This window comes from Diaphorina citri, unplaced genomic scaffold (assembly GCF_000475195.1).
Source record: "Diaphorina citri unplaced genomic scaffold, Diaci psyllid genome assembly version 1.1 scaffold1348, whole genome shotgun sequence".
NCBI lineage: Eukaryota > Metazoa > Arthropoda > Insecta > Hemiptera > Psyllidae > Diaphorina > Diaphorina citri.
The window spans coordinates 20,281-44,828 of record NW_007378776.1 but is presented as its reverse complement, the minus strand read 5'-3'; the positions used below and the strand labels follow the sequence as shown (position 1 = coordinate 44,828).

Sequence of the window (24,548 nt, the reverse complement as noted above, 5' to 3'; positions counted from 1 at the left end):
CAGTACTGAATTTAAATTTATATCAATTTAATTTTCAAATGAATAATTAAATAATTTTAAACTTATTAATACACAAAAATTTTTTAAAATTTTATATAAAAATGTGATAAAAATTATTAATAAAAAATTTTTTTAAAATAACTAAATTATTATGAATGAATTCTAAATTAAAATATAAAATTAAAAATAACTCTTCAATAAAACCTTTTCTTATATCTGATAAAATATTTAATTCATTAGAAATAATTAAAAATGGCACTAAAGAATTATTATTGGAAGAAGAGCTTATAAAAAAATTAATACGTTCTGAAAATACAAATAAACCTTTACGTATTAAACTTGGATTTGATCCAACTAGTCCTGATATACATTTGGGACATATTATAGTTTTAGATAAATTGCATCAATTACAAAATCTAGGTCATCAGGTAATTTTTTTAGTTGGAGATTTTACTGCAATAATTGGTGACCCAACTGGAAAAAATATTACTCGTCCATTATTAACAGATGAACAAATTAATTTTAATGCGCAAACTTATTTTTCACAAATTTCTTTAATATTAGATATAGAAAAAACTAAGATTTGTTATAATTCTAAATGGTGTAATAAATTAAGTGCAAAAGATATTATTAAATTAACATCTTATTATAATGTAGCTCGTATGATGGAAAGAGATGATTTTACAAAAAGATATAAAAATGGAATATCAATCTCAATACATGAATTTTTATATCCTCTAATTCAAGGTTATGATTCAGTGGCATTAAAATCTGATCTTGAATTAGGAGGAGTAGATCAAAAATTTAATTTATTAGTTGCTAGAGAAATACAAAGAAATTATTTTCAAGAACCCCAATGTACTTTAACAATGCCATTATTAGAGGGTTTAGATGGAATTCAGAAAATGTCAAAATCCAAAGATAATTATATTGGTATTACTGAGCCGAGTAATATTATGTTTGCTAAAATAATGAGCATATCTGACTCAATGATGTGGCGTTATTATGAATTAATACTTAAATATTCCTTAAATACTATTTCTAATTTTAAAACAGAAATTATTGCCGGAAAAAATCCTCGTGATTTTAAGATTATTTTAGCTAAAAAAATTGTAACTCGTTTTCATTCAAAATCTGCGGCTAAAAATGCTTTATATGATTTTATAAAACGTTCTAAAGGTGAGATTCCAGATAATATTCCGGAATTAGAAATACATGGTGCACCATTTTATATTGGAAATTTACTTAAAAAAATTAACTTATGTCCCTCTATTTCTAGCGCACTAAGAATGATTGAGCAAAGGGGAATTCGCGTTAATGGAGTTATAATTAGTGATAAAAATTTACAATTAAATAGTGGTACTTTTGTATTACAAGTTGGAAAACGTAAGTTTATCCGAGTAAAATTACTATAATTAATATTTATAATTTTCTAAAAAATAAAAAAAATGAAAAATATACGAAATTTTTCTATTATCGCTCATATTGATCACGGAAAATCAACATTAGCAGATCGTATTATTCAAATTTGTGGAGGATTATCTACTCGAGAAATGGAATCTCAGGTTTTAGATTCTATGGATATTGAACGAGAAAGAGGAATTACTATAAAAGCCCAAACCGCCGCTTTATCATATAAAGCAAAAAATGGTTTAATTTATAATTTAAATTTAATAGATACACCTGGTCATGTTGACTTTAGTTATGAAGTTAATCGTTCATTATCTGCATGTGAAGGAGCTCTATTATTAATTGATGCAACTCAAGGAGTTGAAGCTCAAACTGTTGCGAATTGTTATATGGCAATTGACATGAATGTTAAAGTAATACCGGTATTAAATAAAATTGATTTACCTAATGCAAATATAAATAATACTCTTTTAGAAATAGAAAATATAATTGGAATTAATTCTAAAAACGCAATATTTTGTTCCGGTAAAACTGGTTTTGGTGTTTTAGAAATATTAGAAAATTTAATTTATAGAATTCCGTATCCTAAAGGTAATATTAATGCTCCTTTACAAGCTTTAATTATTGATTCATGGTTTGATAATTATGTTGGTGTAGTAATGTTGGTTCGTGTGATTAATGGTAAATTGCATATTAAAGAAAAAATTTTATTAATGTCCAATGGTACAAAGCATTTAGTAGAGAATATCGGAATTTTTACTCCAAAATCATATCAATGTTTATCATTATCAGCGGGACAAGTTGGTTTTATTGTGGCTGGAATTAAAGAAGTAAAAATAGCAAAAGTTGGAGATACTATAACATCAGCAAACTTTCCATCTTTAAATGTATTACCAGGATTTAAAAAAGTTCAACCACAAGTATTTTCTGGATTATTTCCATTAAAAAATAATGAATTTAATATCTTAAAAAAATCATTAGAAAAACTTAAATTAAATGATTCAGCATTAAAATATAATATAGAAAAATCTCAAGCATTAGGTTTTGGATTTCGTTGTGGATTTCTTGGTTTATTACATATGGAAATAGTTCAAGAAAGATTAAAAAGAGAATTTAATATTGATTTAATTACTACTGCCCCAACTGTAATTTACAAGGTTTTAATGAAAAATAATACTATATTAATGATAGATAATCCTTCTCAAATACCAGAAACAGTTAAAATTTTAGAAATTCAGGAACCAATTGTTATAATTAATTTATATACACCAAAAGAATATGTTGGGGTTATTATGAAATTATGTATCCATAGAAGAGGTATACAAATTAATATAGATTATCATGGTATGCATGTAAAATTAACATATGAAATTCCTATGTCCGAAATAATATTTGATTTTTTTGATACTTTAAAATCTATTTCTCATGGTTTTGCTTCTATGGAGTATGAATTTAAAGAATATCGATCTTCTGATGTTGTTAAGCTTGATATATTAATAAATAATGAAAAAATTGATGCTCTTTCGAGTATTTCACATCGAATTAATAGTAGACACAAAGGAAAAGCTATAGTAGATAAAATGAAAGAATTAATACCAAGACAAATGTTTGATGTAACTATTCAAGCCACTATTGGATCAAATATTATTGCACGTGAAAATGTAAAATCTTTACGAAAAAATGTACATTATTTAAAAATGTTAAATCTACAAATATTATTTTATAAAAAATATTTGTAGATTTAAATTTTTTAAGTTCTATTGTTATTAAAAAATAAAAATTAATTTTTATAAAAAGATATATGGAATTAATAAAGTCTTTTGAATCAAATAAAATTGAAAATTTTTGGAAAAAAGAATGGGAAAAACGAGGATATTTTACCCAAGTCATAAATTCAAAAAACCCTTTTTTTGTTTTACAACTTCCACCCCCAAATATTACTGGTATTTTGCATATGGGGCATGCATTTAATCAAACTATTACAGATAGCTTAGTTCGTTATCATAGAATGCGTAAATTTAATACAATATGGATTCCTGGATTTGATCATGCAGGTATTGCTACTCAAATGATAATTGAGCGTGAACTTGATATAAAAAAAATAACAAGACAAGATATTGGTAGAAAAAAATATATTGAAAAAATATTGGAATGGAAAAAAAAATCTAGTTTTAATATATCTAATCAAATGCGACAATTAGGAATATCAATTGATTGGAGTAAAGAATATTTTACAATGAATGAAAACATATCTAGTGTTGTTACAGAAGTTTTTGTAAAATTATTTGAACAAGGTTTAATTTATCGTGGTAAACGCATAGTTAATTGGGATCCAAAATTAAATACCGCAATATCTGATTTAGAGGTTGTATCAAAAGAAGAAGATGGTTTTATATGGTATATTCGTTATCCATTAGCTGACAACAGTGATTTTATTACAGTTGCTACTACTCGACCAGAAACAATTATAGGGGATACTGCAGTGGCGGTATCAAAAAACGATAAACGTTATACTCATTTAATCGGTAAATTACTAAAATTACCATTATGTAATCGTTATATTCCTATTATTGAAGAAAATGAATATATTGATAAAACATTTGGGACAGGTTGTATGAAAATTACACCTGCGCATGATTTTATAGATTATATAATAGGAAAAAAACATAATTTACCACAAATTAATATATTTACATCAGATGCTAAAATAATAGAAAAGGATATTATACCTATTGTATATCATAAATTAGATCGATTTGTTGCTCGTAAAAAAATTATTAATGATCTTAATAATATGGGTTTATTAGAACAAATTAAAGCTCATAAAATATTAATACCTAGAGGAGATCGTACGGGATCAATAATTGAACCTATGTTAACAAATCAATGGTTTATTGCTGTCAATAAACCTACCCCAAAAGAAACATATTTTTCTGGGAAATCAATTGCAGAAGTAGCTTTAGAAAAAATTAAAAATAATGAAATAAAATTAATTCCTAAAGATTGGAATAATATTTATAAAAAATGGTTAAATAATATTGAAGATTGGTGTATATCTCGTCAATTATGGTGGGGGCATCAAATTCCAGTATGGTATGATGAAGATGGAAAAATTTATGTAGCTCGTAATGAATTTGATGCACAAATTCAAGCTGGTAAAAAAAAAATATATAGAGACGAAGATGTACTAGATACTTGGTTTTCTTCTTCTATTTTGCCTTTTTCGATATTAGGATGGCCTAAAAAAAAAACACAAGAATATAAATTTTATATTCCATATTCTATTTTAATTACAGGATTTGATATTTTATTTTTTTGGGTTATAAGAATGATTATGATGACTACTCATTTTACAGGGAAAATTCCATTTAAAAAAGTTTATATACATGGTCTTGTACGAGATAGTCATGGTAAAAAAATGTCTAAATCAAAAAATAATATACTAGATCCAATGGATGTAATAAATGGCATTAAACTAAAAGATTTAATTGAGAAACGTGTTTATGCATTAGAAGATTTAAAAAAAATAAATGATATAACAAAAATAACAAAAAAAGAATTTCCAAATGGAATATCTGCATTTGGGGCTGATGCATTACGTTTTACATTTATTTCTTTATCAACATTAGGACGTAATATTAATTTCGATTTAAAACGCTGTCAAGGTTATCGTAATTTTTGTAATAAATTATGGAATGCTGCTCGTTTTGTACAAATTAATGTTTTATCTTGCAATTATAATTCTATTGAATATAAAAATATTAATAATAAAAAAATAAAATTATTAAAAGCTGATCGTTGGATTATTTCTTTATTACAAAAAACAAATTTAAAGATTAGAAAAGAGTTTTCTAATTATCGTTTTGATAATATTGCATCAGCTATTTATAAATTTATATGGCATGAATATTGTGATTGGTATTTAGAAATCGCTAAAATTCAATTAAAAAGTAATGATAAATATTGCAAATTAAATACTTGTAATACCTTATTATATGTACTGGAAACTTTATTACGTTTAGCTCATCCAATTATTCCATTTATAACTGAGGATTTATGGCAAAAAATTTTTCCATTAAAAAATGGAAAAATTAATGAAAAAAAAAAATCAATTATGGTTCAAAATTATCCAACAATTAATTTAAATAAGATAGATAAAAAATCTGAAAAATGGATAAAACAATTAAAGATATATGTTAATGCATGCAGAAATTTAAGAGGAGAAATGAAATTATCTCCTGCATCCCGTATACCATTATATATAGAATCAAAAAATAATGATAATTATTTAATATCATTTTTTCCATATCTTCAGGAATTAGCAAAATTATCAAATATAAAAGTAGTTAATGCCTTACCTGTTAACTCAATATCTCCTGTTATTATTTTTGATAATATTAAATTTATGCTAATTGCAAAAATAAATATTATAGAAGAAAAAGAACGTATTTCTAAAGAAATTAATAAAATTAGTATTATAATTAATAGAGCACAAAAAAATATTAATAATGAATTTTTTATAAAAAAAGCTCCAAAAAAAATAATAGTAAAAGAACAAGAACGAATTAATAATCTTTCTACTATTTTACATAAATTACAAGAACAGTTATTAAAATTTAAGAATTCTAATAATTAAAATATATTTTTAAAAATTAAATATTAATAATGCCATTAAAAATGGCATTTTATTTTCAAAATATTAAAAATTTAATTACTTTATTTTTTTTTCTTTATAAAAAACATGTTTTCTTATTTTTGGATCAAATTTCATTATTTTAATTTTTTTTAATGTAGAACGTTTATTTTTAGTTGTTGTATAAAAATGTCCAGTACCAGCAGTAGATTGTAATTTAATTTTATCGCGTCCTGATTTAGCCATTGTGAATAATTTTTTCCTTTTATTTTATAATGTTTATAATATTATTTTTTATTATTTTTTTTCATATTAGATAAAACTGCATGTATACCAATTTTGTTAATAATTCGCAAACCAGAATTTGAAATACGAAGAGAAATCCAACGATTTTCAGAATCAATAAAAATACGATGATTATGTAAATTAGGTAAAAATCTTCGTTTGGTTTTATTATTTGCATGAGAAACATTATTACCGACTATTGGTTTTTTTTTTGTTATTTGACAAATTCGCGCCATTTAATGTTCTCCTTTATATAGCAAAAAATTTATAGATGGAACACAGTTTAATATATTTATTTTAATTTATACAATTTTATTTTATAAAAATTTTATATTGAATAAAATTTCATTAATTATTAAAAATATTTTAAAAATATTCTTTTACAATTTGTTATTCTGTTTTTATAATTTATATATAAAATTTTAAAAAATAATTTTTTATCAACAAGATCAATAAAAAATATTTAATTATTTAAAAGATTATATGATAAATTTATTTAATAATATTTTATACATAATATGAATATTGAAAATTAAAATTTATATTTTATTCTTAATTTTTTTACTGAATTAAATTACTTTACAATATCGTAATTTTTCGAATATTGCATATTAATATACAGGATATATAAAATATTTTTAAAAGTATAAATTTTATGTTAAATTTTAAAATATTAACAACAAGTGGAAACGCACGAAGTGGTATTATTAAATTAAATAATTTTTTTGTAAAAACACCAATTTTTATGCCTGTAGGTACTTATGGATCAGTCAAAGCAATATCTCCATTGGAACTTATAGAAATGAAATATAATATTATATTGAATAATTCTTTTCATTTATGGATGCGTCCTGGATTGGATGTAATCTCTAAATTTGGTGGTTTACATAAATTTATAAATTGGAATAGGTTGATTCTTACTGACTCTGGTGGGTTTCAAGTTTTTTCTTTAAGTAAAAGAAATAAAATAACTGAAAAAGGAATTTATTTTTTTTCTCCAATTAATGGGGATAAATTATTTCTATCACCAGAAATATCTATGAAAATTCAAAAAATATTAAATTCCGATATTGTAATGCAACTTGATGAATGCACGCCATATAAAATTTATAATCGCATTCTTAGTGAAAATGAAGTAGAAAATTCAATGAAAATGTCATTGCGTTGGGCGCAAAGGTCTAAAGAAGAATTTTATAAAATAAATAATAAAAATTCTTTATTTTGTATAGTACAAGGAGGTATGTTTAAAAATTTACGAGATGAATCCCTAGAAAAACTAAAAGAAATTGGTTTTGATGGTTTTGCTATAGGGGGCTTATCAGTTGGGGAACCCAAAAAAAAAATGATAAAAATATTACAATATATTGGACCAAAATTACCAATTGATAAACCGCATTATCTTATGGGCGCCGGAACTCCTGAGGATATAATAATGGCGGTTTCAAATGGTATTGATATGTTTGATTGTATAATACCAACGCGTAATGCAAGAAATGGTTTATTATTTACTAATTTTGGTAATATTAAAATTAAAAATGCTCGATATAAATTTGATAAAAATCCGTTGGATTATAGTTGTAATTGTTATACTTGTAAAAATTTTTCACGATCCTATCTACATTACTTGCATAGAAAAGGGGAAATATTAGGATCTCGATTAAATACTATTCATAATTTATATTATTATTTTCAATTAATGAGAAAAATTAGATTATCTATCAACAATAATATTTTTGAAAAATTTGTAAAAGATTTTTGTGAAAATAGAAAATATGAAAATAAATTTTAAAATTATTTATTTATTTAATAAAAATTAAATATATAAAATTTAATAAAAATAATATTATTTTTATTATATTTTGTTATTTTATTATTCGTATAATTTCATATAAAATATCGAAAAAAATTACTATAAAATAAATTTATAAAAGTATTATGCAAAAAAAATTATTTATTAAAACTTTTGGATGTCAAATGAATGAATATGATTCAAATAAAATTTTTGACATATTAAACTATTCGAATAATATTATTAAAACTAATGATCCAGAAGAAGCTGACATTATTTTGCTTAATACATGCTCTGTACGTATTAAAGCTCAAGAAAAAATTTTTTCTAACTTAGGTAGATTATATAAACTGAAATTAAAAAAACCTAATTTATTGATTGGTGTTGGTGGATGTGTTGCATCGCAAGAAGGTCAAGCTATTTTAAAAAGAGCACCATATGTTGATATAATATTTGGACCAAAAACTTTACATAGATTACCTCAAATGATCTATAAACGTAAAATTAGTGGTAAAACACAAATTGATATTAATTTTCCAGAAATTGAAAAATTTGACTATATGCCTCCAGCTAAAATTAATGGAATTACTGCTTTTGTATCTATTATGGAAGGTTGCAGCAAATACTGTAGTTATTGTATAATTCCTTACACTAGAGGCGAAGAAGTTTCTAGAAAATTTAATAGTATAATAAACGAAATATATGAACTTATTTCACAGGGAGTAAAAGAAATTACATTACTTGGGCAAAATGTAAATGCTTATAAAGATACAATAATTGATAATAATGGATTTACTCAAATCATAGATTTTCCTTTATTAATTGAATATATTGCAAATATTTCTGATATAAAACGTATTCGTTTTATTACTAGTCATCCAAAAGAATTTACTCAACGTTTAATCGATACTTACTCCAAAACATCAAAATTAGTTAATCATTTATATTTACCAGCACAACATGGTTCAGATAGAATTTTATCAAAAATGAAAAGAGGTTATACTATTAATGAATATAAATTAATATTAAAAAATTTACGTGAAATACGACCAGATATTTCTATTTCTAGCGATTTTATTGTTGGGTTTCCAGGGGAAACTGATGAAGATTTTAATGAATTAATTAAATTAGTAAAAAATATCGGATATGATAAAAGTTTTAGTTTTATTTTTAGTCCAAGACCAGGAACTCCAGCTGCAAATTTAATAGATAATGTATCTCATGAAATAAAATTAAAACGTTTAAAATATTTACAAGAAATAATAAAAAAAAATGTAAATAAAATTAATTTTAAAATGATTGGTAGTACACAAAAAATTTTAGTCGAATCTAGATCTAAAAAAAATATTTTTGAAATGCAAGGTCGAACTGAAAACAATCGTATTGTGAATTTTAATATCGGATCAAATAATCTTAATTTAATTGGTAAATTAATTGATGTTAAAATTTTAAAAATTTGCTCAAATTCATTAAAAGCAAAAATTATATAAATTTATAAAACTTTAATTTAAATTATGTTATTAAGTAACCATAAAAAATCATTATTATTATTTGTACAATATGAAGATTCTCGTCTAAAAAAATTTTTTCCATATGCATTACTTAAATATTGGGTAAAAGTGGCTTTATGTTCTTCAGCTATATTAACTATTAGATTTGTTGATATTATTGAAGGACAAAAATTAAACTATAATTATCGAAAAAAAAAATATGCTACAAATATATTAACTTTTGTATATTCAAAAAAAAATAAACCAATACACGCAGATATTGTGCTTTGTGTGGATGTGCTTCAATTTGAAGTAAAAAAATATAAAAAAATAATTGAAGAACATGTGGCTCATTTAATTATACATGGAATATTGCACGCTCAGGGTTATTGTCATAAAACAACTATTGAAGCAAATAAAATGAAAAAAAATGAAATTAGGTTATTAAAAATATTAAATATATCGAATCCATACAATAATCACTAATTCTATAAAAAAATAATTTTTCTATTTTTATATAAAATCCATTTTTTAATTTAAATCAATATGCAAGAATTTTTAAATAATTCTAATTTTAATAAATCTAATCGCTCATTATTTGAACGATTAACATCTTTTATATCTTCCGAACCAGAAAATCGTACAGAATTACTTAATGTATTACAAGATGCTTATGTTCGTAATTTAATTGATTTTGATACATTATCGATGATTAAAGGTGTTTTTAAAGTATTAGATCTATCGGTTCGTAAAATCATGATACCTCGATCACAAATGGATATTATTAATATCAATAAACCAATTAAGAGTTGGATTCAAAATGTTCTTAATACTGCTCATTCACGTTTTCCAGTAATTGAAAATGATCTAGATAAAGTTATTGGTATATTATTGGCAAAAGATTTATTACGCTATTATGCTAATGAATCATTTGATTTAAGAAAAACAATACGTCCAGCTATTTTTATTCCAGAAACAAAACGTTTAAATGTATTATTACGTGATTTTCGTTCTAATCATAATCATATGGCAATTGTTATAGATGAATACGGTGGTGTATCTGGTCTTATTACAATTGAAGATGTTCTTGAACAAATTGTTGGAGATATTGAGGATGAATATGATACAAACAAAGATAAAGATGATATACTTCCCGTTAAAGATAGTGAACGAGGTCCTTGTTGGAGAATTAAAGGATTAACTGAAATTTCACATTGTAATGAAGTACTCGGAACAATGTTACCTAATACAAATGCAAATACTATATAAAAATATTAATAATAAAAAAATAAAATTATTAAAAGCTGATCGTTGGATTATTTCTTTATTACAAAAAACAAATTTAAAGATTAGAAAAGAGTTTTCTAATTATCGTTTTGATAATATTGCATCAGCTATTTATAAATTTATATGGCATGAATATTGTGATTGGTATTTAGAAATCGCTAAAATTCAATTAAAAAGTAATGATAAATATTGCAAATTAAATACTTGTAATACCTTATTATATGTACTGGAAACTTTATTACGTTTAGCTCATCCAATTATTCCATTTATAACTGAGGATTTATGGCAAAAAATTTTTCCATTAAAAAATGGAAAAATTAATGAAAAAAAAAAATCAATTATGGTTCAAAATTATCCAACAATTAATTTAAATAAGATAGATAAAAAATCTGAAAAATGGATAAAACAATTAAAGATATATGTTAATGCATGCAGAAATTTAAGAGGAGAAATGAAATTATCTCCTGCATCCCGTATACCATTATATATAGAATCAAAAAATAATGATAATTATTTAATATCATTTTTTCCATATCTTCAGGAATTAGCAAAATTATCAAATATAAAAGTAGTTAATGCCTTACCTGTTAACTCAATATCTCCTGTTATTATTTTTGATAATATTAAATTTATGCTAATTGCAAAAATAAATATTATAGAAGAAAAAGAACGTATTTCTAAAGAAATTAATAAAATTAGTATTATAATTAATAGAGCACAAAAAAATATTAATAATGAATTTTTTATAAAAAAAGCTCCAAAAAAAATAATAGTAAAAGAACAAGAACGAATTAATAATCTTTCTACTATTTTACATAAATTACAAGAACAGTTATTAAAATTTAAGAATTCTAATAATTAAAATATATTTTTAAAAATTAAATATTAATAATGCCATTAAAAATGGCATTTTATTTTCAAAATATTAAAAATTTAATTACTTTATTTTTTTTTCTTTATAAAAAACATGTTTTCTTATTTTTGGATCAAATTTCATTATTTTAATTTTTTTTAATGTAGAACGTTTATTTTTAGTTGTTGTATAAAAATGTCCAGTACCAGCAGTAGATTGTAATTTAATTTTATCGCGTCCTGATTTAGCCATTGTGAATAATTTTTTCCTTTTATTTTATAATGTTTATAATATTATTTTTTATTATTTTTTTTCATATTAGATAAAACTGCATGTATACCAATTTTGTTAATAATTCGCAAACCAGAATTTGAAATACGAAGAGAAATCCAACGATTTTCAGAATCAATAAAAATACGATGATTATGTAAATTAGGTAAAAATCTTCGTTTGGTTTTATTATTTGCATGAGAAACATTATTACCGACTATTGGTTTTTTTTTTGTTATTTGACAAATTCGCGCCATTTAATGTTCTCCTTTATATAGCAAAAAATTTATAGATGGAACACAGTTTAATATATTTATTTTAATTTATACAATTTTATTTTATAAAAATTTTATATTGAATAAAATTTCATTAATTATTAAAAATATTTTAAAAATATTCTTTTACAATTTGTTATTCTGTTTTTATAATTTATATATAAAATTTTAAAAAATAATTTTTTATCAACAAGATCAATAAAAAATATTTAATTATTTAAAAGATTATATGATAAATTTATTTAATAATATTTTATACATAATATGAATATTGAAAATTAAAATTTATATTTTATTCTTAATTTTTTTACTGAATCAGTACTGTTTACAATATCGTAATTTTTCGAATATTGCATATTAATATACAGGATATATAAAATATTTTTAAAAGTATAAATTTTATGTTAAATTTTAAAATATTAACAACAAGTGGAAACGCACGAAGTGGTATTATTAAATTAAATAATTTTTTTGTAAAAACACCAATTTTTATGCCTGTAGGTACTTATGGATCAGTCAAAGCAATATCTCCATTGGAACTTATAGAAATGAAATATAATATTATATTGAATAATTCTTTTCATTTATGGATGCGTCCTGGATTGGATGTAATCTCTAAATTTGGTGGTTTACATAAATTTATAAATTGGAATAGGTTGATTCTTACTGACTCTGGTGGGTTTCAAGTTTTTTCTTTAAGTAAAAGAAATAAAATAACTGAAAAAGGAATTTATTTTTTTTCTCCAATTAATGGGGATAAATTATTTCTATCACCAGAAATATCTATGAAAATTCAAAAAATATTAAATTCCGATATTGTAATGCAACTTGATGAATGCACGCCATATAAAATTTATAATCGCATTCTTAGTGAAAATGAAGTAGAAAATTCAATGAAAATGTCATTGCGTTGGGCGCAAAGGTCTAAAGAAGAATTTTATAAAATAAATAATAAAAATTCTTTATTTTGTATAGTACAAGGAGGTATGTTTAAAAATTTACGAGATGAATCCCTAGAAAAACTAAAAGAAATTGGTTTTGATGGTTTTGCTATAGGGGGCTTATCAGTTGGGGAACCCAAAAAAAAAATGATAAAAATATTACAATATATTGGACCAAAATTACCAATTGATAAACCGCATTATCTTATGGGCGCCGGAACTCCTGAGGATATAATAATGGCGGTTTCAAATGGTATTGATATGTTTGATTGTATAATACCAACGCGTAATGCAAGAAATGGTTTATTATTTACTAATTTTGGTAATATTAAAATTAAAAATGCTCGATATAAATTTGATAAAAATCCGTTGGATTATAGTTGTAATTGTTATACTTGTAAAAATTTTTCACGATCCTATCTACATTACTTGCATAGAAAAGGGGAAATATTAGGATCTCGATTAAATACTATTCATAATTTATATTATTATTTTCAATTAATGAGAAAAATTAGATTATCTATCAACAATAATATTTTTGAAAAATTTGTAAAAGATTTTTGTGAAAATAGAAAATATGAAAATAAATTTTAAAATTATTTATTTATTTAATAAAAATCAGTACTGTAAAATTTAATAAAAATAATATTATTTTTATTATATTTTGTTATTTTATTATTCGTATAATTTCATATAAAATATCGAAAAAAATTACTATAAAATAAATTTATAAAAGTATTATGCAAAAAAAATTATTTATTAAAACTTTTGGATGTCAAATGAATGAATATGATTCAAATAAAATTTTTGACATATTAAACTATTCGAATAATATTATTAAAACTAATGATCCAGAAGAAGCTGACATTATTTTGCTTAATACATGCTCTGTACGTATTAAAGCTCAAGAAAAAATTTTTTCTAACTTAGGTAGATTATATAAACTGAAATTAAAAAAACCTAATTTATTGATTGGTGTTGGTGGATGTGTTGCATCGCAAGAAGGTCAAGCTATTTTAAAAAGAGCACCATATGTTGATATAATATTTGGACCAAAAACTTTACATAGATTACCTCAAATGATCTATAAACGTAAAATTAGTGGTAAAACACAAATTGATATTAATTTTCCAGAAATTGAAAAATTTGACTATATGCCTCCAGCTAAAATTAATGGAATTACTGCTTTTGTATCTATTATGGAAGGTTGCAGCAAATACTGTAGTTATTGTATAATTCCTTACACTAGAGGCGAAGAAGTTTCTAGAAAATTTAATAGTATAATAAACGAAATATATGAACTTATTTCACAGGGAGTAAAAGAAATTACATTACTTGGGCAAAATGTAAATGCTTATAAAGATACAATAATTGATAATAATGGATTTACTCAAATCATAGATTTTCCTTTATTAATTGAATATATTGCAAATATTTCTGATATAAAACGTATTCGTTTTATTACTAGTCATCCAAAAGAATTTACTCAACGTTTAATCGATACTTACTCCAAAACATCAAAATTAGTTAATCATTTATATTTACCAGCACAACATGGTTCAGATAGAATTTTATCAAAAATGAAAAGAGGTTATACTATTAATGAATATAAATTAATATTAAAAAATTTACGTGAAATACGACCAGATATTTCTATTTCTAGCGATTTTATTGTTGGGTTTCCAGGGGAAACTGATGAAGATTTTAATGAATTAATTAAATTAGTAAAAAATATCGGATATGATAAAAGTTTTAGTTTTATTTTTAGTCCAAGACCAGGAACTCCAGCTGCAAATTTAATAGATAATGTATCTCATGAAATAAAATTAAAACGTTTAAAATATTTACAAGAAATAATAAAAAAAAATGTAAATAAAATTAATTTTAAAATGATTGGTAGTACACAAAAAATTTTAGTCGAATCTAGATCTAAAAAAAATATTTTTGAAATGCAAGGTCGAACTGAAAACAATCGTATTGTGAATTTTAATATCGGATCAAATAATCTTAATTTAATTGGTAAATTAATTGATGTTAAAATTTTAAAAATTTGCTCAAATTCATTAAAAGCAAAAATTATATAAATTTATAAAACTTTAATTTAAATTATGTTATTAAGTAACCATAAAAAATCATTATTATTATTTGTACAATATGAAGATTCTCGTCTAAAAAAATTTTTTCCATATGCATTACTTAAATATTGGGTAAAAGTGGCTTTATGTTCTTCAGCTATATTAACTATTAGATTTGTTGATATTATTGAAGGACAAAAATTAAACTATAATTATCGAAAAAAAAAATATGCTACAAATATATTAACTTTTGTATATTCAAAAAAAAATAAACCAATACACGCAGATATTGTGCTTTGTGTGGATGTGCTTCAATTTGAAGTAAAAAAATATAAAAAAATAATTGAAGAACATGTGGCTCATTTAATTATACATGGAATATTGCACGCTCAGGGTTATTGTCATAAAACAACTATTGAAGCAAATAAAATGAAAAAAAATGAAATTAGGTTATTAAAAATATTAAATATATCGAATCCATACAATAATCACTAATTCTATAAAAAAATAATTTTTCTATTTTTATATAAAATCCATTTTTTAATTTAAATCAATATGCAAGAATTTTTAAATAATTCTAATTTTAATAAATCTAATCGCTCATTATTTGAACGATTAACATCTTTTATATCTTCCGAACCAGAAAATCGTACAGAATTACTTAATGTATTACAAGATGCTTATGTTCGTAATTTAATTGATTTTGATACATTATCGATGATTAAAGGTGTTTTTAAAGTATTAGATCTATCGGTTCGTAAAATCATGATACCTCGATCACAAATGGATATTATTAATATCAATAAACCAATTAAGAGTTGGATTCAAAATGTTCTTAATACTGCTCATTCACGTTTTCCAGTAATTGAAAATGATCTAGATAAAGTTATTGGTATATTATTGGCAAAAGATTTATTACGCTATTATGCTAATGAATCATTTGATTTAAGAAAAACAATACGTCCAGCTATTTTTATTCCAGAAACAAAACGTTTAAATGTATTATTACGTGATTTTCGTTCTAATCATAATCATATGGCAATTGTTATAGATGAATACGGTGGTGTATCTGGTCTTATTACAATTGAAGATGTTCTTGAACAAATTGTTGGAGATATTGAGGATGAATATGATACAAACAAAGATAAAGATGATATACTTCCCGTTAAAGATAGTGAACGAGGTCCTTGTTGGAGAATTAAAGGATTAACTGAAATTTCACATTGTAATGAAGTACTCGGAACAATGTTACCTAATACAAATGCAAATACTATAGGTGGTTTTATTGCTAATAATTTACGAAGAGTCCCGATTAAGGGGGATAAAATTGAACAAGATGGTATTTTATTTACTATAATTTCAGCTGATGAACGTAAAGTACATGTTGTTTTAGCTGAAAGAATTTTTACTCCTTATACATAATTTATATAATAAGTAAAAATTAATTTTTAAAATATAGTTTTTAAAAATTTTGAATCCAAAATTAATTAAAGTATGTAAAAATGCTCACATTTCAACAAATTATTTTAAATTTACAAAATTATTGGGCTTCTAATGGTTGCGCATTACTGCAACCATATGATATCGAGGTTGGAGCTGGAACTTCACATACAGCAACTTTTTTAAGAGCTATTGGACCTGAACCATGGAATGTCTCTTATATACAACCATCTCGACGCCCTAAAGATAGTCGTTATGGAAAAAATTCCAATCGCATTCAACATTATTATCAATATCAAGTAATATTAAAACCAGCACCAGAAAATATAATTGATCTTTATCTTTATTCTTTAATTTCTCTTGGATTAAATTTGAAACAAAATGATATTCGTTTTGTTGAAGATAATTGGAAAAATCCTACTCTTGGAGCATGGGGGGTAGGTTGGGAAATTTGGTTAAATGGGATGGAAATTACTCAACTTACTTATTTTCAACAAATTGGTGGACTTAATTGTCAACCTATTTTAGGTGAAATTACATATGGTATTGAGCGATTGGCGGTGCATTTACAAGGAGTAGAAAATGTTTTTGATTTAATATGGGCAAAAAATATTACAAATAATCTTGGAAAAAAAAATACTCATTTAACTTATAAAGATATCTTTTATCAAAATGAACTTGAACAATCATATTATAATTTTGAATATTCAAATACTAATTTTTTATTGTTAACGTTTAATAATTATGAATCCGAAACCAAAAGATTATTAAAACTTTTATTAATATTACCTGCATATGAAATGTTGCTAAAAGCAACGCATACTTTTAATTTATTAGATGCTAGAGGTATTATTTCTGTTACAGAAAGAGCTTCTTATATAAAAAGAATACGTACTTTATCTTGTAAAATAGCAAAAATTTATTATAAAACACGCAAAAAACTTGGTTTTCCATTGTTAAAGAAATAATAAATTTTTAATAAACTTATAATTCTTATTTTTATAAAAATATAATAAAAAATAAATATGAATAAAACATTGCTAATTGAATTTTTAACAGAAGAATTACCATCGAAAATACTTAATAAAATTTCTAATGAATTTTCTAATATTCTTTATGAAATCTTAAAAAAAAATAATTTTTTAGAAAAAAATTCTTTTGCAACTTCTTATGCTACTCCAAGAAGATTAGCTGTTAGTATAACTAATGTATGTTCTATTTCTAATAACAAAATAATTCGAAAAAAAATTCTTCCAGTTTCATTAGCTTTAGATAATGTATCTAAATCTCCAACTGATTTATTAAAAAAAAAATTATATAATTTATCTAAAATAATTGGAATAAAATTAATTAAATTTAATCAATTAGAAAAAAATATAGAAAAAAAAGTAGAATTTTTTTTTTATAATCATATTATAAAAGGTGTTTTACTAAAAATATCTCTTCAAAAAATTTTAGAAAAAGCTATATCTAAATTACAAATACCTATAGCAATGAATTATCAAAATTTTAATTATATAAATAATACTCAAAAAATATTTTGTTTTATAAGACCTGTACGTAAATTACTTGTATTACATGGCGACGATATTATAAAAATAAATTTATTCGGACTTAATTCTGGTAATCAAACATTAGGTCATCGATTTTTATCAAAAAAAAATATTAAAATTAATTTTGCCGAACAATATTCAGATATTCTTGATAGGGATGGTAAAGTTATTGCAAATTTTCAATATCGTAAAAAATATATTAGAAATTTATTATTGAAAGCAGCTGGAAAATATAAAATATTGATGCCAGAAATATTATTAGATGAAGTAACGGCCTTAGTAGAATGGCCAATAATTTATATGTGTAAATTTGATAAATCATTTTTAGCTATACCAAAAGAATGTTTAATTTTAATAATGCAAAAATATCAAAAATATTTTGCATTAAAAGATTCTAATAATAATTTATGTTCTAAATTTTTAATAGTTTCTAATTTAGAAACTAATAATCCATATTTTATTATCAAAGGAAATGAACAAGTACTTCATTCTCGTTTATTAGATGCTAATTTTTTTTACGAACAAGATAAAAAAAAAAAATTAATTGATAGAGTTCCTTTTTTAAAAGATGTTATTTACCATAATAAATTAGGAAATCAATTTGAACGTACTTTACGTATTTGTAAAATATCTATAAAGATAGCAAATTTACTTAATGAAGATTCAAAACTTGTAGAACGTGCGGCATTTTTATCAAAATCTGATCTATTAACTAGTATGGTTATAGAATTTCCAGAATTACAAGGAGTTATAGGTAGTTATTATGCATATAATGATGGAGAATCTATAGAAATAATAAAATCTATAAAAGAACATTATAAACCATGTTTTTCTGGTGATACTTTGCCTAAAAATATTATATCTATAATATTGGCTTTATCTGATAAATTAGAAATATTAGTTGGAATTTGGGGAATTGGTTTAAAACCAACTGGTGATAAAGATCCATTTGCGTTACGTCGTTGCACAATAGGTATATTACGTATACTTATTGAAAAGAATCTTCCATTATCAATTTTAGAATTATTAAATATCACAATAAATATATTTAAAAAAAATATAAATTTTAATAACCCAATAAAGGAATTATTAAAATTTATTTATGATAGATTATTTACTTTATTAAATTATAAAAATTATAAATTTAATGAAATTCAAGCAATAATAGAAAAAAAACCGGATATTATATCTAATATTCATGATAAAATTATTGCTATTCATTCATTTATTTTATTACCGGAATCTAAAAAAATACTTTTCATTAATAAACGTATACATAATATACTTAAAAAAATAGATAGTTCTTTTTTTGAGAATAAAAAAATAAAATATGAATTACTTAAAAAACCAGAAGAAATAAATTTATATATAATTATTAATAAAATTAAACCAGAAGTAGATATTTTATATTCTAAGGGTGAATTTTTTGAAATATTAAAATTATTAATAAAATTATATGATAGTACTAATATATACTTTAAAAAAATAAAAATAATTACTCAAGATATATTATTAAAAACTAATCGTTTAATATTATTAAAAAAAATATATAAATTATTAAATGTAATAGCTGATCTTTCAAAATTAATTCAATAAAAAATATTTTTTATAAAAACTAAATGATTTAAAACTTTGATAAATTTATAAAATTCTAAATTTTTATTAAAAAATTTTCGTAAATTCTATATGATATAAAATCTACATTTTTATAAAAATTTCTTTCTTATTTTCTTATCCTCTAGAATAGAGCGTAATTTATTTGTAAATGTATTCTCGATTTCAGATTATATATTTGTCAACAAATTTGTTTAGTCTAATTTTAATTTTAATTTATAATGTATTTATTTCGTTATTTATACGTTATTTAGAAATTACTTCTTGGATTGTTCGTCGTTTGGTAATTTTTTTCTTATCTAGTGAATAGAACTAAATTTCACTATTTGTATTAAAGATCTTGTGTTTGTTCCTTATCTCCTAAATTAATAAAATATATATGAGGATCAATATTCTCATGAATTTATTGATTAAAAATATTCTTTATGATGTAATAAAATAATTTATATAACTAAATTTATAAATTAATAAATTAATCATATTATTTTTATAATGAGTATTCAATATAATTTTTGTTGTATTGCCAAAAATATTTTGATAAGATACATATCGATTTCTAGTAATTTCTGGATATTTGGGATATTCATTAAATATTTTGTTTAAAATATGATTTTTATGCCTTGTTATTTATTATTATACGAAATTTATATATTTTTTATTCTTATATTAAACGAGAGTTTGTCCTTTATTTTTTAGTCATTAACAACAAATATATATGCACTTTTTTATGGTTGAACATCTTGTATTTTTGAGTGACATATTGTAATAATTTAAAATATTTTGTATTAATTTATTGACATCCAATGAAATTTTTATTCTTTCTAAATAATTTCGTTTTATTTTGATCAACAATTTAAAGAATTACAGTTTTAGTAACTTATCTAATTATTTTTTTTTGATTAATATTATTAAATATCCAATTTGCTGTATTATTTTATATTGAAAGCAAATTGGATATCAATAATATTTTTGTCATCTGTTAACATTAACGTCTCTTCTGGTCTTAATTTATTCGATATTCAATAAAGATATGTAATATGTACTATTTTTAAATTGAATAAGGTTATTTCTAATTAAAACCAGGTATATTTGAATAGCTATATTTTACAAAAGTTAAAATAAATGTAGTTTAACCTTCTTGAAAAACAAAAAAATCAAAAAATTAAATATATAAAATTTAATAAAAATAATATTATTTTTATTATATTTTGTTATTTTATTATTCGTATAATTTCATATAAAATATCGAAAAAAATTACTATAAAATAAATTTATAAAAGTATTATGCAAAAAAAATTATTTATTAAAACTTTTGGATGTCAAATGAATGAATATGATTCAAATAAAATTTTTGACATATTAAACTATTCGAATAATATTATTAAAACTAATGATCCAGAAGAAGCTGACATTATTTTGCTTAATACATGCTCTGTACGTATTAAAGCTCAAGAAAAAATTTTTTCTAACTTAGGTAGATTATATAAACTGAAATTAAAAAAACCTAATTTATTGATTGGTGTTGGTGGATGTGTTGCATCGCAAGAAGGTCAAGCTATTTTAAAAAGAGCACCATATGTTGATATAATATTTGGACCAAAAACTTTACATAGATTACCTCAAATGATCTATAAACGTAAAATTAGTGGTAAAACACAAATTGATATTAATTTTCCAGAAATTGAAAAATTTGACTATATGCCTCCAGCTAAAATTAATGGAATTACTGCTTTTGTATCTATTATGGAAGGTTGCAGCAAATACTGTAGTTATTGTATAATTCCTTACACTAGAGGCGAAGAAGTTTCTAGAAAATTTAATAGTATAATAAACGAAATATATGAACTTATTTCACAGGGAGTAAAAGAAATTACATTACTTGGGCAAAATGTAAATGCTTATAAAGATACAATAATTGATAATAATGGATTTACTCAAATCATAGATTTTCCTTTATTAATTGAATATATTGCAAATATTTCTGATATAAAACGTATTCGTTTTATTACTAGTCATCCAAAAGAATTTACTCAACGTTTAATCGATACTTACTCCAAAACATCAAAATTAGTTAATCATTTATATTTACCAGCACAACATGGTTCAGATAGAATTTTATCAAAAATGAAAAGAGGTTATACTATTAATGAATATAAATTAATATTAAAAAATTTACGTGAAATACGACCAGATATTTCTATTTCTAGCGATTTTATTGTTGGGTTTCCAGGGGAAACTGATGAAGATTTTAATGAATTAATTAAATTAGTAAAAAATATCGGATATGATAAAAGTTTTAGTTTTATTTTTAGTCCAAGACCAGGAACTCCAGCTGCAAATTTAATAGATAATGTATCTCATGAAATAAAATTAAAACGTTTAAAATATTTACAAGAAATAATAAAAAAAAATGTAAATAAAATTAATTTTAAAATGATTGGTAGTACACAAAAAATTTTAGTCGAATCTAGATCTAAAAAAAATATTTTTGAAATGCAAGGTCGAACTGAAAACAATCGTATTGTGAATTTTAATATCGGATCAAATAATCTTAATTTAATTGGTAAATTAATTGATGTTAAAATTTTAAAAATTTGCTCAAATTCATTAAAAGCAAAAATTATATAAATTTATAAAACTTTAATTTAAATTATGTTATTAAGTAACCATAAAAAATCATTATTATTATTTGTACAATATGAAGATTCTCGTCTAAAAAAATTTTTTCCATATGCATTACTTAAATATTGGGTAAAAGTGGCTTTATGTTCTTCAGCTATATTAACTATTAGATTTGTTGATATTATTGAAGGACAAAAATTAAACTATAATTATCGAAAAAAAAAATATGCTACAAATATATTAACTTTTGTATATTCAAAAAAAAATAAACCAATACACGCAGATATTGTGCTTTGTGTGGATGTGCTTCAATTTGAAGTAAAAAAATATAAAAAAATAATTGAAGAACATGTGGCTCATTTAATTATACATGGAATATTGCACGCTCAGGGTTATTGTCATAAAACAACTATTGAAGCAAATAAAATGAAAAAAAATGAAATTAGGTTATTAAAAATATTAAATATATCGAATCCATACAATAATCACTAATTCTATAAAAAAATAATTTTTCTATTTTTATATAAAATCCATTTTTTAATTTAAATCAATATGCAAGAATTTTTAAATAATTCTAATTTTAATAAATCTAATCGCTCATTATTTGAACGATTAACATCTTTTATATCTTCCGAACCAGAAAATCGTACAGAATTACTTAATGTATTACAAGATGCTTATGTTCGTAATTTAATTGATTTTGATACATTATCGATGATTAAAGGTGTTTTTAAAGTATTAGATCTATCGGTTCGTAAAATCATGATACCTCGATCACAAATGGATATTATTAATATCAATAAACCAATTAAGAGTTGGATTCAAAATGTTCTTAATACTGCTCATTCACGTTTTCCAGTAATTGAAAATGATCTAGATAAAGTTATTGGTATATTATTGGCAAAAGATTTATTACGCTATTATGCTAATGAATCATTTGATTTAAGAAAAACAATACGTCCAGCTATTTTTATTCCAGAAACAAAACGTTTAAATGTATTATTACGTGATTTTCGTTCTAATCATAATCATATGGCAATTGTTATAGATGAATACGGTGGTGTATCTGGTCTTATTACAATTGAAGATGTTCTTGAACAAATTGTTGGAGATATTGAGGATGAATATGATACAAACAAAGATAAAGATGATATACTTCCCGTTAAAGATAGTGAACGAGGTCCTTGTTGGAGAATTAAAGGATTAACTGAAATTTCACATTGTAATGAAGTACTCGGAACAATGTTACCTAATACAAATGCAAATACTATAGGTGGTTTTATTGCTAATAATTTACGAAGAGTCCCGATTAAGGGGGATAAAATTGAACAAGATGGTATTTTATTTACTATAATTTCAGCTGATGAACGTAAAGTACATGTTGTTTTAGCTGAAAGAATTTTTACTCCTTATACATAATTTATATAATAAGTAAAAATTAATTTTTAAAATATAGTTTTTAAAAATTTTGAATCCAAAATTAATTAAAGTATGTAAAAATGCTCACATTTCAACAAATTATTTTAAATTTACAAAATTATTGGGCTTCTAATGGTTGCGCATTACTGCAACCATATGATATCGAGGTTGGAGCTGGAACTTCACATACAGCAACTTTTTTAAGAGCTATTGGACCTGAACCATGGAATGTCTCTTATATACAACCATCTCGACGCCCTAAAGATAGTCGTTATGGAAAAAATTCCAATCGCATTCAACATTATTATCAATATCAAGTAATATTAAAACCAGCACCAGAAAATATAATTGATCTTTATCTTTATTCTTTAATTTCTCTTGGATTAAATTTGAAACAAAATGATATTCGTTTTGTTGAAGATAATTGGAAAAATCCTACTCTTGGAGCATGGGGGGTAGGTTGGGAAATTTGGTTAAATGGGATGGAAATTACTCAACTTACTTATTTTCAACAAATTGGTGGACTTAATTGTCAACCTATTTTAGGTGAAATTACATATGGTATTGAGCGATTGGCGGTGCATTTACAAGG

At 22.8% G+C, this 24,548-nt stretch overlaps 5 protein-coding genes across 5 annotated transcripts; all 5 read left to right on the top strand.

Annotated features, from left to right (window-relative positions):
- The first annotated feature begins 154 nt into the window (after positions 1-154).
- On the top strand, positions 155-1,447 carry LOC108253179 (tyrosine--tRNA ligase-like). Its single transcript, XM_017446691.2, has one exon. It carries the CDS (start codon positions 156-158, stop codon positions 1,413-1,415), a length of 1,260 nt encoding a protein of 419 aa, XP_017302180.1. The 5' UTR covers position 155; the 3' UTR covers positions 1,416-1,447.
- Positions 1,448-8,233: 6,786 nt separating this feature from the next.
- On the top strand, positions 8,234-9,867 carry LOC108253176 (tRNA-2-methylthio-N(6)-dimethylallyladenosine synthase-like). The gene has a single exon (XM_017446688.2). It carries the CDS (start codon positions 8,264-8,266, stop codon positions 9,605-9,607), a length of 1,344 nt encoding a protein of 447 aa, XP_017302177.1. The 5' UTR covers positions 8,234-8,263; the 3' UTR covers positions 9,608-9,867.
- Positions 9,868-12,642: 2,775 nt separating this feature from the next.
- On the top strand, positions 12,643-13,800 carry LOC108253178 (queuine tRNA-ribosyltransferase-like; the record flags this gene model as incomplete). Its single annotated transcript, XM_017446690.2, has 1 exon — positions 12,643-13,800. A coding segment is annotated over exon 1 (1,107 nt), but the record flags the coding sequence as incomplete, so codon positions are not given.
- Positions 13,801-13,943: 143 nt separating this feature from the next.
- LOC108253175 (tRNA-2-methylthio-N(6)-dimethylallyladenosine synthase-like) lies at positions 13,944-15,577 on the top strand. Its single transcript, XM_017446687.2, has one exon. It carries the CDS (start codon positions 13,974-13,976, stop codon positions 15,315-15,317), a length of 1,344 nt encoding a protein of 447 aa, XP_017302176.1. The 5' UTR covers positions 13,944-13,973; the 3' UTR covers positions 15,318-15,577.
- Positions 15,578-21,169: 5,592 nt separating this feature from the next.
- LOC108253174 (tRNA-2-methylthio-N(6)-dimethylallyladenosine synthase-like) lies at positions 21,170-22,803 on the top strand. Its single transcript, XM_017446686.2, has one exon. It carries the CDS (start codon positions 21,200-21,202, stop codon positions 22,541-22,543), a length of 1,344 nt encoding a protein of 447 aa, XP_017302175.1. The 5' UTR covers positions 21,170-21,199; the 3' UTR covers positions 22,544-22,803.
- Positions 22,804-24,548: the final 1,745 nt, after the last annotated feature.

What these genes read in the sequence shown, in the direction of transcription:
- LOC108253179 (XM_017446691.2), top strand. Translation starts at nt 156, where the DNA reads ATGAATTCTAAATTAAAATATAAAATTAAAAATAACTCTTCAATAAAA.
- LOC108253176 (XM_017446688.2), top strand. Translation starts at nt 8,264, where the DNA reads ATGCAAAAAAAATTATTTATTAAAACTTTTGGATGTCAAATGAATGAA.
- LOC108253175 (XM_017446687.2), top strand. Translation starts at nt 13,974, where the DNA reads ATGCAAAAAAAATTATTTATTAAAACTTTTGGATGTCAAATGAATGAA.
- LOC108253174 (XM_017446686.2), top strand. Translation starts at nt 21,200, where the DNA reads ATGCAAAAAAAATTATTTATTAAAACTTTTGGATGTCAAATGAATGAA.